General features: G+C 46.6%; 1 protein-coding gene across 1 annotated transcript; it reads right to left on the bottom strand.

Moving 5' to 3' along the window:
• Window positions 1–548: 548 nt before the first annotated feature.
• anks4b (ankyrin repeat and sterile alpha motif domain containing 4B) lies at window positions 549–6,147 on the bottom strand. Its single transcript, XM_073060117.1, has 2 exons — window positions 5,812–6,147; window positions 549–4,447 (listed from the first exon to the last, which is right to left on the bottom strand). The coding sequence occupies exons 1-2, from the start codon at window positions 5,973–5,975 to the stop codon at window positions 3,412–3,414; spliced, it is 1,200 nt and encodes a 399-aa protein (XP_072916218.1). The 5' UTR covers window positions 5,976–6,147; the 3' UTR covers window positions 549–3,411.
• Between the last annotated feature and the right edge of the window lie 6,491 nt (window positions 6,148–12,638).

Genomic DNA, 12,638 nt, shown 5'->3' with positions numbered 1-12,638 from the left:
ATATCTCAATTCTTTTAAATTGTACAAAAGGTCAGACCAATCTGCTGAATGTATCTTTGTTCAGTACAAGTCATATTATGGTGGCATGATAGTGTAGTGGTTAGCACAAAGCATTACAGCGCGAGCTGTATAACAGGAGTTTGATTCCTGCTGCCATCTATAAGGAGTTTGTGCACTCTCCCCCGACCTCCTGCATTCCAAAGACATACGGTTAGTGTAAGTGAGTCGTGGGTATGCTACGTTGACGCCTGATTGGCCTCTACAGCCACCCAAGGACCCACCAGTAGACAATCCCCTAGGAAAACATTGTACTTGCTCATTGTTGTCTTTTGTACATAGGTTGTTTGTCTGTCTCTGTCCGTGTGCGGTTTTTCACTGATTCTATTGTGTTTCTTTGTATTTACTGTGAATGCCCACAAGAAAATAAATCTCAGGGTTGTACATAGCGACATGCGTGTACTTTGATAATAAACTTACTTTGAACACTACATTTAACATGAGTAATGTACAATTTCACATCAGACCATGTTCAATGAAAGGGGAGACAATTCTAGGCAGTTAAATATTTATTTTAAATAACATTGTGATTGGCTAAAGAACATCATAAAGGAGACAGAATCACCACTAGCTGAAGACTGATAATCACAGGTCAATTGGCACCAGTTGATAAACTCAAGGTAATATGCAGATATTGACACAGAGTCACACATCAGGGGAAAAGCAGAAACACACAAAGATTCATCAATGTAGGAATGTTAAACGTTCAGGTTTCCTTTGTCAATTCCTTTCCGTTTCGGGGTGGTGTTGGAGGAGATGAACAGAGCCCCTTCCATTTTGAGGAGCAGACACTCTGCAGGTGAAGCTCCCACACTGACTGTCCTCTCCTGATGGTCTATCTTCAGAAGGATTCCACCAAGGGATAACAGATAGGTTGTAACCACGGCCACTCACTTCAGACATTGCTGGTCTCCAGACTTTTGTCCAGTAAGAAATTACAACCTACAAGTCAGTGAACAGGAATGAGGCGAGGGTGGTGGAAGCAGGCCAAGCAAAAGTCTTTTGTTTGGAGGTGGCCATTTTGTGAGACTGTCTTTGCAGCCACCATTTTGTGAACTGATTCTTGTTCCGGGATAATTTAATCAGAGAGGCTGAATGTGGACTCGAGTTTCTGCTAATGTCATGAATTTCCATCTTTCAATAATTTCCCATTTCTGTCTATAGTGCCTGAGTCCACTTTTCAGAGAGAAAACAGGCTCTTTGACACAGCACGTTTGTGTTGACCAAGATACCTGCCCCTGCTCATCCTATTTGCCTGTGATTCACCAATATCCCTCAAAACCCTTTCCTATATCCAAACTTGGTCACATGGTGAGCAGGAACCCTCCCAAATGTTAGAGGATATATAACAGTGTTTGACACTTCCAGAGAACATTGGTGGTCCTGGTGAGACCCCTTCCCAGGGGAGTAGAGGGGCACTACCCATCCCAAGAAAAAGCAGCATTAGCAGAGTGCAATCTCATTGCCACCCTGTAGGAAGGGTGTGGTTGTGTTGGAGGGAGTGCAGAGGAGATTCACCAGGGCATTGCCTGGATTGGAGGACACTAGTTATGGGGAGAGATTTCCCTGGAGTGAAGGGGGTCAAAGGGTGACCTGATCGAGGTTTGCAAGATTATGTGAGGCTTCAACAGAGTTGAAAAAGAACAGAACATTACAGCACGGTACAGGCCTTTCAGCCCGCAACATCGTGCCAAGCTTCTAACCTACTCTAAGATCAATCCAAGTCTCTCCCATATAACCCTCCATTTTACTATCATCCATGTGTCTATCTAAGAGTCTGTTAAATGCCCCAGATGTATCGGCCTCTACCACTACCCAGGCAGGACATTCTGCACACCCACCACTCTCCACGTAAAGAAATTATCCCTATACTTTCCTCCAATTATCTTAAAAATATGCCCTCTGGTATTAGCCATTTCCACCCTGGGAAAAGTCTCGATCTATACCTCATCATCCTGTACACCTCTATCAAGTTACCTCTCATCCTTCACTCCAAAGAGAAAAGCCCTAGCTCACTTCATCTCTCCTCATTAGGATGTGCTCTCTGATCCAGACAGCATCCTGGTAAACCTTCCTCTAGTTAGAGTCCTTCTCCCAGGTCTGGAGTATCAAAGTATAGTTATACCTGATCAGCACCTCCACCCACTGACCCTCCCCTCCACACAGCCTCAAAATACAGGGACATCCATTGATAATGGAGATGAGAAAGAATCTCTTTCACCAGAAAGTGGTGGAACTGGAATTTGTTGCAACAGGTGGTGGTGGAGGCCAAGTCATTGGGTATATTTCAAGCAGAGGTTGATAGATTCTTGGTTGGTCAGGGCGTGAAGGGATATGGGAAGGCAGGAGATTGGGGCTGAGGGGGAAAAGGATCAGCCATGATGAAATTGCAGAGCAGACTCGATGGGCTAAATGGCCTAATTCAGCACCTATATCTTATGGCCTTGTTTCCTGTCAGAGTCACTTTATGAACAGACCCTCCCACACCTAGCGTCACTTTATGGACATACAATCAATGTATATAAGCTATCTTATGTAGTTATGTTTATTCAGGGGTTTTTAAAAATTATTGTGATCTTTACCTTTTTTGTGCTGTGTCAGATCTGGAGTAACAATTCTTTCTTTCTTCTTTATACTTGTGTACTGGAAATGGCATTAAGCAATCTAGAGCACTCTATGCTGATGCAGTGAAATGGGATTCGAGTAGCTGGCCATGGAGGTGGATGGGCCAAAGGGCCTGTTTCTGTGCTGTACACCATTAAGGTGAGAGGGGGGAGTTTAAAGGAGATGTGGGGGGGTGTTATTTTTTTCTCACACACAGAGTGGTGGGCGCCAGGGTTGGTGGTAGAAGCAGCCATGATGGTGATGTGCAGGAAGCTGTTAGACAAAAGGACAGACACAGATCACGGACAAGCAGAAAAGATTCAGTCTAATTTGACATTGTGCACAACAGAGAAATGATGGGCTGAAGGGCCTGTTCCTACAATGTACTCAAAGGTAGGCAGTACAACAGAGGAACAGGCATTTTGGCCCTCAATGTTAATGCTGAACACATTAAATTAGTAAGTAAATGGCCAACTAAATTCATCTTTTATGCTTTTATCCTTCCATTTTCCTCGCATTCACGTGCCTGTCTAAAGGTTGTTTAAGAGTCTCTAATGCATCTGCGTCTCCCATCACCCCAGGCAGCACATTCCAGGCACCCACCGCTCACACCCCATTTAAAATTGTACTACGGAACGGCCCGGGGTGAAGTCAGTGGGAGACAGAGGTGCCTGAATTCACAGCAGCAGACAGGACTAAGAAGCCAGTGACCACAGTCAGGAAGACTGACATCTCCTAACCAGGGGGATCCTACAATACTGTGTCCACCAGCTCACTCGCGGTTTCCAAGATTAATTTCCTCCGCTGGACCGCTGAGAGGATCTTTTTCCGTGGCCCGAGCGGCAGGTGGATGCTCTTCAGATCAGCTTCGGAGCAGAGCACGAGCGATTCGAGGTCCATCTGCTCCCGGACCAGGAAGGGCAGGAACTCGCTTAGGTTTTGGGCAGCCAGGAACACCTCGAGGGGGCTCGTCTCCGGCTCCTCGTCATCCAGCCCCAGCTCCTGCTCCTCCCAGGGCAAGTCCTCACACTCCTCCTCACCGAGGGAGCCAGGCTCCTCACCACCCTCCTCAAAGTCCAGGAACTCCGCGGGCACCTGGGGACCCACGTCTTCCAGCTCCTCCTCCTCCTCCAAGCATGGGACAAAATTCCTCCGGAATAGCATGTTGCCCAGCCCTGGCCGGTTGAAAAGTGATTCCCGTTGCTCAGTTTCGGTGGATGCCAAGTCGGGAGAGGCTGCGTTTGGCTCAGCAAACACTTCTAGCACGCTGGTGTGGCCACTAGCCTGGTTCCCGAGGACGACGTCTTCACCCGGCTGCTCCGGCTGGACCCTCTGGCTGCCCTCCTTCTTCCAGAGCTTCTTCTGCAGGGACCCCTTCAGCAAGGAGGTGAGGGTGCCGGACCCCAGCGAGCCAATGTTTCGGGAGCTGACACTCTGCCCCTGCGCCTCCTCTCCATACTTCTTGTTCATCTGCCTCTGATGCTTCTTCTGCCGCCTCTCGCTCTCTCGGATCTGCCGCTCGCAGTCCTTCCTTGCCTTCTCCTTCAGCCGGGCGACCTGCTTGGGGTTGGCCGCCGTCTGCTTGGAGGCCGCCGCGTCCAGGAAGCGGACGCACTCCATGTGGCCCTTGCCGGCCGCCGCGTCCAGTGGCGAGTGCCAGCTGTTGTCCAGTGCCCAGATGTTGGCGCCGAAGTTGACCAGGAAGATGACGATGTGGAGGTGGCCGTTGGTGGAGGCGTGGTGCAGGGGTGTGTTCCCCCAGATATCGCACAAGTCAGGATCACCTCTGGAAGAACAAGGGAGAGATGTTTAATCCAGATGTTCATGCAAACCCTCATCCTCCCTGTTAGATCAAGGGCTAAAGTGCTATTAAATTTGTTATTTATTTTGTAGTTTAACTTTCTTGTGCTTGTTTATATGTTTGAATCATCATCCCTTTACCTATATATGATATACAGGCAGAATTAGGCCATTCAGCCCATCAAGTCTGCTCCAACATTCATCAAGCCTGAGTTATTATCCCTCTCAACCCCATTCTCCTGCCTTCTCCCCATAACTTAGATGCCCTAATGAATCTGGAGCCTCTCATCCACTTTAAGTGTAGCCAGTGATTCCTCCACAGATTCCCCACCCTCTGGCTAAAGAAATTCCTCATCTTTGTTTTAAAGTGATGTCTCTTGATTCTAAGGCTGTGTCCTCTGGTCTTAGACTCTCCTACCATAGGAAACATCCTCTGCACATCCACTCTATCTAGACCTTTCAATACTCAGTAGGTTTCAAAAAGGTCTCTCATTCTTCTAAATTCCAGCCAGTGTAGGCCCAGAGCCATCAAATGCTCCTCATATTTTAACTCCTTCACTCCTGGAAACATCCTCGAGAACCTCCTCTGGACCCTCTCTAATGTCAGCATATCTTTGTAAAGCCTCAGCATTACACCTTTAAGTTATTCTTGTTGTTCACAGACTGCTCTAACAGAGCGGGCCGGTGGAGATTTATAAACTCACAAGGGGCGGAGATAAGGTGATCATTCCCCAGGGTAGGGGAGTCTAAAACTGGAGAGCATGGGTAAAGATGAGGGAGGAGATATTCAAAGGGACAACTTTTTCCACCCAGAGGGTGATGAATGTGAAGAACAAGCTGCCAGAGGTAGTTGTAGAGGAGGGGAACCATAACACTTAAAAGGTGCTTGGACAGGTACATGGATAGGAAAGGATATGGGCCAGACATAGTAATAGAACAGGCTCAGGTAGGGAACTGGTTAGCATGGAACAGTTGGGCCAAAGGGCCTGCTTCCTGTGGGGTTGCCGGTTCTCCCAGGGAGAGGGGAACCGTGTAGTCTCCCCAGAGAGGGAGGGGGAAGAGAAGACGGGGGTTGTTCCTTGGTGAGGGACGGCTCACTGAGAGCTTGGGGGGAGGGGGTGCTGGCCGGAGACGGATTGAGATGGGAAAATCTTCCTGGAGAAGTTGGGGTGTGTCCAGAAAGGGAGGGGCGACAGTTTCACCCCCCAAAAAGAGGGGGGTATCTTACCAGGAGGGAGAGGGGGCCCAGAGAGAGAGAGGAATAGGGAATATTCCTGGAAGGAGTCTCCCCAGGGATCGCAGCCACTCCGCAGGAGGGGGGAATGCGGGCGGAAGACACGGGACACCCACCCTCGACTACAGATGAGCTGCAGAGCCTCCAGGTGTCCATGGTAGGCTGCCCACAGGGTCGGGGTCATCCCATCCTCGTCCGAGCTGTTGAGGTCCTTCCTGGTGGCTTCCTTCAGCGGAGCCAGGTACCCGTCCCGGGCCGCCTTGTGATAACGACCGCTCATCGCTGAAGCTGCGGCGGACACTGGCACCGGGGGCGGTCACGGTCCCGGGACCAAAGTCCGTCCCGCTCTCTTAAGGTGGAACCTCACCGCCGGGTGGGAGTGCACTGAAGCCAAACGAAACAACTCCCCAACACCCCACAGAAACTAAAGCTTATTTTGTACATAGACTGCTCCCAGTGTGAGTGTTGGAATTGATCCGAGATCGGGTCACCATTGGCTAGCGTTGTCCCAAGTACTGGACTACCTTAAGAGCTGAGGAAGCGACCTTTGATTTACAAGCGCTTGTTGCAATAAATTGATCCTTGCGTTCTCCTCCAGTGGGTGTTACAATCTATTATTCTGCTTCAGTTGTTTAATGGTTCTTTCTCACAAGGCGTTACGATATTGCCTATATCCCCAGGGAGGAGACTTGGGTCCCACACCACTAGGTTCAGGAACAGTTATTACCCCTCGACCATCGGGCTCCTGAACTTGAGGGGATAATTTCACTCAACCCAACACTGTTAGATCGAAAATGTAGATTTAATTTGGAGTGCAGCTTTGAACAATCAGTTCCTAAGAGCTGTGAATCCCAGTCCAGACAACGCTGATTAAAATTCATTTGGATATCTGCGGTGGGGAGGTGAATCAGGAGATGTGAAGGTTCTGTTCCGTTTCAAAGAAAGCAATGTCCATACATTGTAAATATGGAGTTGTCGTTTGATGTTTGGCACATATAATATCAAGGCCCATGTTTCCACCGAAAGCGTCTCCATATGTTGCCTGCTGTACCTTGTTTTGTCAAGTAAAGAAGCTGCTTTACACCTGCCAGTACTTTTTTCTGGCGACTTCATTCATGCAACAGCACCCACAACCTACGGCCTCACTTTTAAGGACTCTACACTAGTGTTCTTGATATCGATTTTATATATACTTTTTTGTATACGCATCGGATGTCTATCGGTCTCTGCCGTGTGCAGTTTTTCACTGGTTCTATAGTGTCTCTTTTTACTGAGTATACCCACTAGGAGGTATACTAGTATGTGGTATACTAGTATATACATGTATGTGGTGACATACATGTACTTTGATAAAATATTTACTTTGAACTTGAGAACAAAGGTAAAATGGAGCTTCTGACCATGCTGACTTTATCCCTCTAGATTTGAACTGTGAATTGGAGTTTGAATCTGCTGGGAATTATGAATGTTAGGGTCCCATGCTCCCGTGTTGTGATTTCTTGATAGCTGACAATGTCTATCAGCCCCAGGATGAATTATTTCTCATTTGAACTTATTTTGATGATTACATTGCAGCTCGTGGGAGCTCACAGTGCACAACATGGCTACTTTGTTTCCCACATTACACTCAATTATCCACAGCCACAGATTCCTCAAAGTTGCTACGGAAGTTAAGAGTGTAGTTAAGAAGGTGTATGGTGTGTTGGCCTTCATTATTCAAGGGATTGAATTCAAGAGCCATGAGGTAATGTTGCTGCTCTATAAAACGCTGGTTAGGCCACACTTGAAGTATCGTGTTCAGTTCTGGATGTGGAAGCTTTAGAGAGGGTGCAGAGGAGATTCACCAAGATGCTGCCTGGATTAGAGAGCATCTCTTAGGGGGAGAAGTTGAGCAAGCTCGGGTGACAAACAATGAAATGATCTGATAGAGCTGTACAAGATGATAAGAGAGTGGACAGCCAGAGACTTTTTTCCAGGCAGGAAATGGCTAATACAAGGGGGCATAAATCTAAAGCTATGAAAGAAAGTATGGGGGCGGGGGGATCTCTGAGGAGGTGTTTTTTTACACAAAGCCTGGTAAGTGTATGGAATGTCCTGCCAGGGGTGGTGGTGGAGGCAGATACCTTAGGGGCATTTAAGAAATTCTTAGATAGGCACACGGATGATAGAATACTGGAGGGTTACATAAGGTTGTACTGATCTTGAGTAGGTGAAAAGGTCAGCAGAAGATTGTGGGCTGAAGGCTGCAGTGTTCTGCGTTCAGCCTATCGAGTCCGCACAACAGTGGTTCACCATTACCTGCCGTAGGCAACCATGGCCTGTGACCAAGTGGTTCTTACTTGTAGTGGGAAGAGCTAGAAAAGTTGATGTCAGAGGTTTTGCAGACCGAGGTGACATCTTACAGTTTCTCCACAAAACAGTTTATTCTTCTTTTCTCCTGTCTTTCATTTCTTTTTATGGTGACTGGGGTCCTGTTGGAGTCTGTGATCTACAGCTATAGTTCAAACTATGGTTGTCCATGGCCGATGGGTTCTCGTTTGTGGACTCTCTAAGCAGCCTGGTGTTTCGATAGCTCCAGGTGCAGCCTGGAAGACATGCGTCTTCAGGGTGTGGCCCTGTGAATGAGCCAGTTCCTCGCCAATGTCACTGACTGAAGCGTTGCAGGAGACTGAAACATTAACACAGCAGGCGATATGCACTGCTGTCGGAAGAAGGCCCCTGTACACTCTCTCTCTCCCACAATCTTTTCGATGGTGAGTGAGAGCCTTTTGGTCCTCAACTCGGGGGACTCGAAGAAGCGACATGGCAGACTGTAACGTCGAAACAGCTGGTCCCCTGCTCTCGTTTGTTGCAGGAGCGACTTCTCTCCATCGCTGATGAGAGAGAGCTTGTCTGAGATACTGAAGTGTTAGGATGGATTGGAGTTTTTGATTGACTCTAGATCAAGGGTCTGTTTGGGGACTTTGCTATTGCATGCATGGTGGGGTTCGGTGCTTTTGCTGGGGAAAGTGGGTGGAGGGGGTTGATGCCTTTGTTGCTGCTTGCAGTGGGGGGGGGTTTAAGGTTCTTCCATTTCTGTCATTTACTCTTTGGGTTTTTTTCTGTTCCATGAATGTTTGCGAAGAATAAGGATTTCAGGTTTTATATAAATAGATATTAAATAGAACCATTGCCCTCTTCACTGGCACTGGTTATGTCAGTGATTTTACAAGATGGGTGACCCCAGTCATTATCAATGCTCTTCAGAGATTGTCTGCCTGGCGTAACCAGGACCTGCAACATGCACCAGCTGCTCATACGACCATCCACCACCTGCTCCCATGTCTTTACGTGACTGTGACTGGGAGTGGGGGACTAAGCAGGTGCTGCACCCTGCCCAAGGGTGACCTGCAGGCTGGCGGAGGGAAGGAGCATCTTCTACCTCCTTTGGTAGAGGCGTATCTCCACCTCATCACCCTGTGGCTACACATCTGAAATACTTGGCTGGTTGGAAAAGCTTTTGAGACTCTACAAGGTGCTTCAGAAATATAGCTTTCTCTCATCAATAGAGATTTCAGAGATTAGCTTTATACGTGGAAACGTAAAGTGAAATGCTTTGCTTGTGTTGGGAGATGTGCTTGGGGCAGCCATCAAGTGTCGCCACATTTCCAGCACCAACATGGCGTGCCATGACTGACGAACCCGAACTGGGAATGTGGGAGGAAACCTAGGCACCCGGAAGAAGCTCAGTGGTCATGGGGAGAATGTAGAAACTCCTCACAGACAGCAGCAGGACTGAGCTATGACAGTCATGGAACACAAGAGGAGAAATCTACATTGATGTACCCCTTCCCATCACATGATCCTTTTCAGAAAGTACTGAATCCTGACAAATACACAGTGGCCACTTTATTAGCAAGGAGGTACCTAATAAAGTGGCCACTGAGTCTATGTACGTGGTCTCCTGCTGCTTTAGCCCATCCACTTCAAGGTTCGAAGTATTGTGCATTCAGAGATGCTCTTCTGCACACCACTGTTGTAACATGGCTACTTGAGTTACTGTCACCTTCCTGTCAGCTTGAACCAGTCTGGCCATTCTCCTCTGACCTCTCTGATTAACAAGGCGTTTTTACCCACAGAACTGCACTTACTGAATGTGTTTTTCACATCATTCTCTGGAAACTACTGTGCATGAAAATCCCAGGAGATCTGAGAACTGACTAAATTCAGAAAGTAAAAGAAGTACTGAGAAGTAAAAGAAGCGCCGCAGGGAACCGTACTCTCTCCGGTCCTGTTCACCCTGTACACATCAGACTTCCAATATAACTTGGAGTCCTGCCATGTGCAGAAGTTCGCTGATGACACGGCCATAGTGGGGTGTGTCAGGAGTGGACAGGAGGAGGAGTATAGGAAACTGATACAGGACTTTGTGATATGGTGCAACTCAAACTACCCTGCGTCTCAATATCACCAAGACCAAGGAGATGGTGGTGGACTTTAGGAGATCTAGGCCTCATATGGAGCCAGTGATCATTAATGGAGAATGTGTGGAGCAGGTTAAGACCTACAAGTATCTGGGAGTACAGTTAGACGAGAAGCTAGACTGGACTGCCAACACAGATGCCTTGTGCAGGAAGGCACAGAGTCGACTGTACTTCCTTAGAAGGTTGGCGTCATTCAATGTCTGTAGTGAGATGCTGAAGATGTTCTATAGGTCAGTTGTGGAGAGCGCCCTCTTCTTTGTGGTGGCGTGTTGGGGAGGAAGCATTAAGAAGAGGGACGCCTCACGTCTTAATAAGCTGGTAAGGAAGGCGGGCTCTGTCGTGGGCAAAGTACTGGAGAGTTTAACATCGGTAGCTGAGCGAAGGGTGCTGAGTAGGCTACGGTCAATTATGGAAAACTCTGAACATCCTCTACATAGCACCATCCAGAGACAGAGAAGCAGTTTCAGCGACAGGTTACTATCGATGCAATGCTCCTCAGACAGGATGAAGAGGTCAATACTCCCCAATGCCATTAGGCTTTACAATTCTACTGCCAGGACTTAAGAACTTTTTAAAAGCTATTATTAATGCTTTTTGAGATAGTGATTTAGATGCATATCATATTTTTTTACTGAGTTAAGTATTGTATGTAATTAGTTTTGCTACAACAAGTGTATGGGACATTGGAAAAAAGTTGAATTTCCCCATGGGGATGAATAAAGTATCTATCTATCTACTGAGGGTAGAGAGGACTCCACATTAGAGATGTAAGGCAAAAGGTCATCAGCATAAAGCGACACCTTATGTGTGATACCACTCCTTAAAATACCCGAGATGTCAATGGATTTATTAAATGCGATGGCTAAAGGCTCTAAAGCCAAATCAAAAAGCAAAGGACTCAAAGGACATCTTTGTCTGGTTCCACGTTGGAGACTACATGGTTTAGAACTCTGAGAGTTAGTAAGAACCTGTGCAGTGGGAGTTAAATGAAGTAATTTAATCCATTGAATAAAATTGGATCCAATGTTAAATTTTTCTAATATTTTAAATAAATAATTCCATTCAACCTGGTCGAAGGCTTTCTCGGCATCTAAAGAAATCACACATTCTGAAGTTTTTTTTAGAAGGAGAATAAATAACATTCAGTAAATGACGAATGTTAAAATGAAAATAATGATTTTTGATAAATCCAGTCTGGTCATCAGAGATAATAGAAGGCATAATGTTTTCCATTCTATGGGCCAAAAGTTTAGATAAAATTTTAGCATCAACATTAAGTAAAGAAATAGGTCTGAAATAAAGAAATAAAATGTATAAAATTCTAAAGGAATTAGACAGGCTAGATGCAGGAAGATTGTTTCCAATGTTGGGGAAGTCCAGAACGAGGGGTCACAGTTTAAGGATAAAGGGGAAGCCTTTTAGGACCGAGATGAGGAAAAACTTCTTCACACAGAGAGTGGTGAATCTGTGGAATTCTCTGCCACAGGAAACAGTTGAGGCCGGTTCATTGGCTATATTTAAGAGGAAGCTAGATATGGCCCTTGTGGCTAAAGGGATCAGGGGGTATGGAGAGAAAGCAGGTACAGGGTTCTGAGTTGGATGATCAGCCATGATCATACTGAATGGCGGTGCAGGCTCGAAGGGCCGAATGGCCTACTCCTGCACCTATTTTCTATGTTTCTATGTCTGAGTTTCTGAGATACTCAAACCACCCCATTTGCCACCAACAATCATTCCACGGTCAAAGTCACATAGATCATATTTTTTCCCATTCTAAAGTTTGGTCTGAACAACTGACCCTCTTGTCCATGTCTGCATGCTTTTATGCATTGAGGTGCTGCCACATGATTGGCTGATTAGATATTTGCATTAAAAAGCAGGTGTACCTAATAAAGTGGCCACTGAGCATAAATAAATCTGATCTTTAACAGTCAATGTGTCTGTGTTTTCCTGGTGGGACTCTTGAGTTTGTTGAAACCAAACCATTTCAGAGAGTTCTTGCTCCTGTTCTCTTGTCTTTGCCTATCTAATCCAGGATATTTTCTTGGATGAGTATTATGTGAATTGCCCCAAGACCCACCAGCAGTGTTAATGGCAGGAGCTATTAATTTCTAGGATGGGGTTAGTTGATGGAAATTGACTCATCAGAGAGCATGAAGATGGCATGGTAGCGTAGCAGTCAGCATAATGCTTTACAGTGTCAGCTGTAAGATCTGGTTCAATACCTGCCGTTGTCTGTAAGAAGTTTAAATGTTCTTCCTGTGACAGTAAGGGTTTCCTCCAGATGCTCTGGTTTCCTCCCACAGTCCACAGATGTATGGGTCAGGGTTAGTGAGTTGTGAGCATGCTATGTTGGTGCCAGAAGCCTGGCGATATTTGCAGGCAGCCTTGCTTGGTATCCAGGCGAGGGTACCCAATGCATGTTGGTCATTGACGCAAAGGTGAATATCAGTTCCATTTGGAAAGATGTTGCAACACCT

The sequence above is a fragment of the Hemitrygon akajei genome, chromosome 11, assembly GCF_048418815.1.
Source record: "Hemitrygon akajei chromosome 11, sHemAka1.3, whole genome shotgun sequence".
NCBI classification, from domain to species: domain Eukaryota; kingdom Metazoa; phylum Chordata; class Chondrichthyes; order Myliobatiformes; family Dasyatidae; genus Hemitrygon; species Hemitrygon akajei.
Note: the sequence above shows the minus strand (reverse complement) of the source record. Positions and strands in the feature narration are given on the sequence as shown.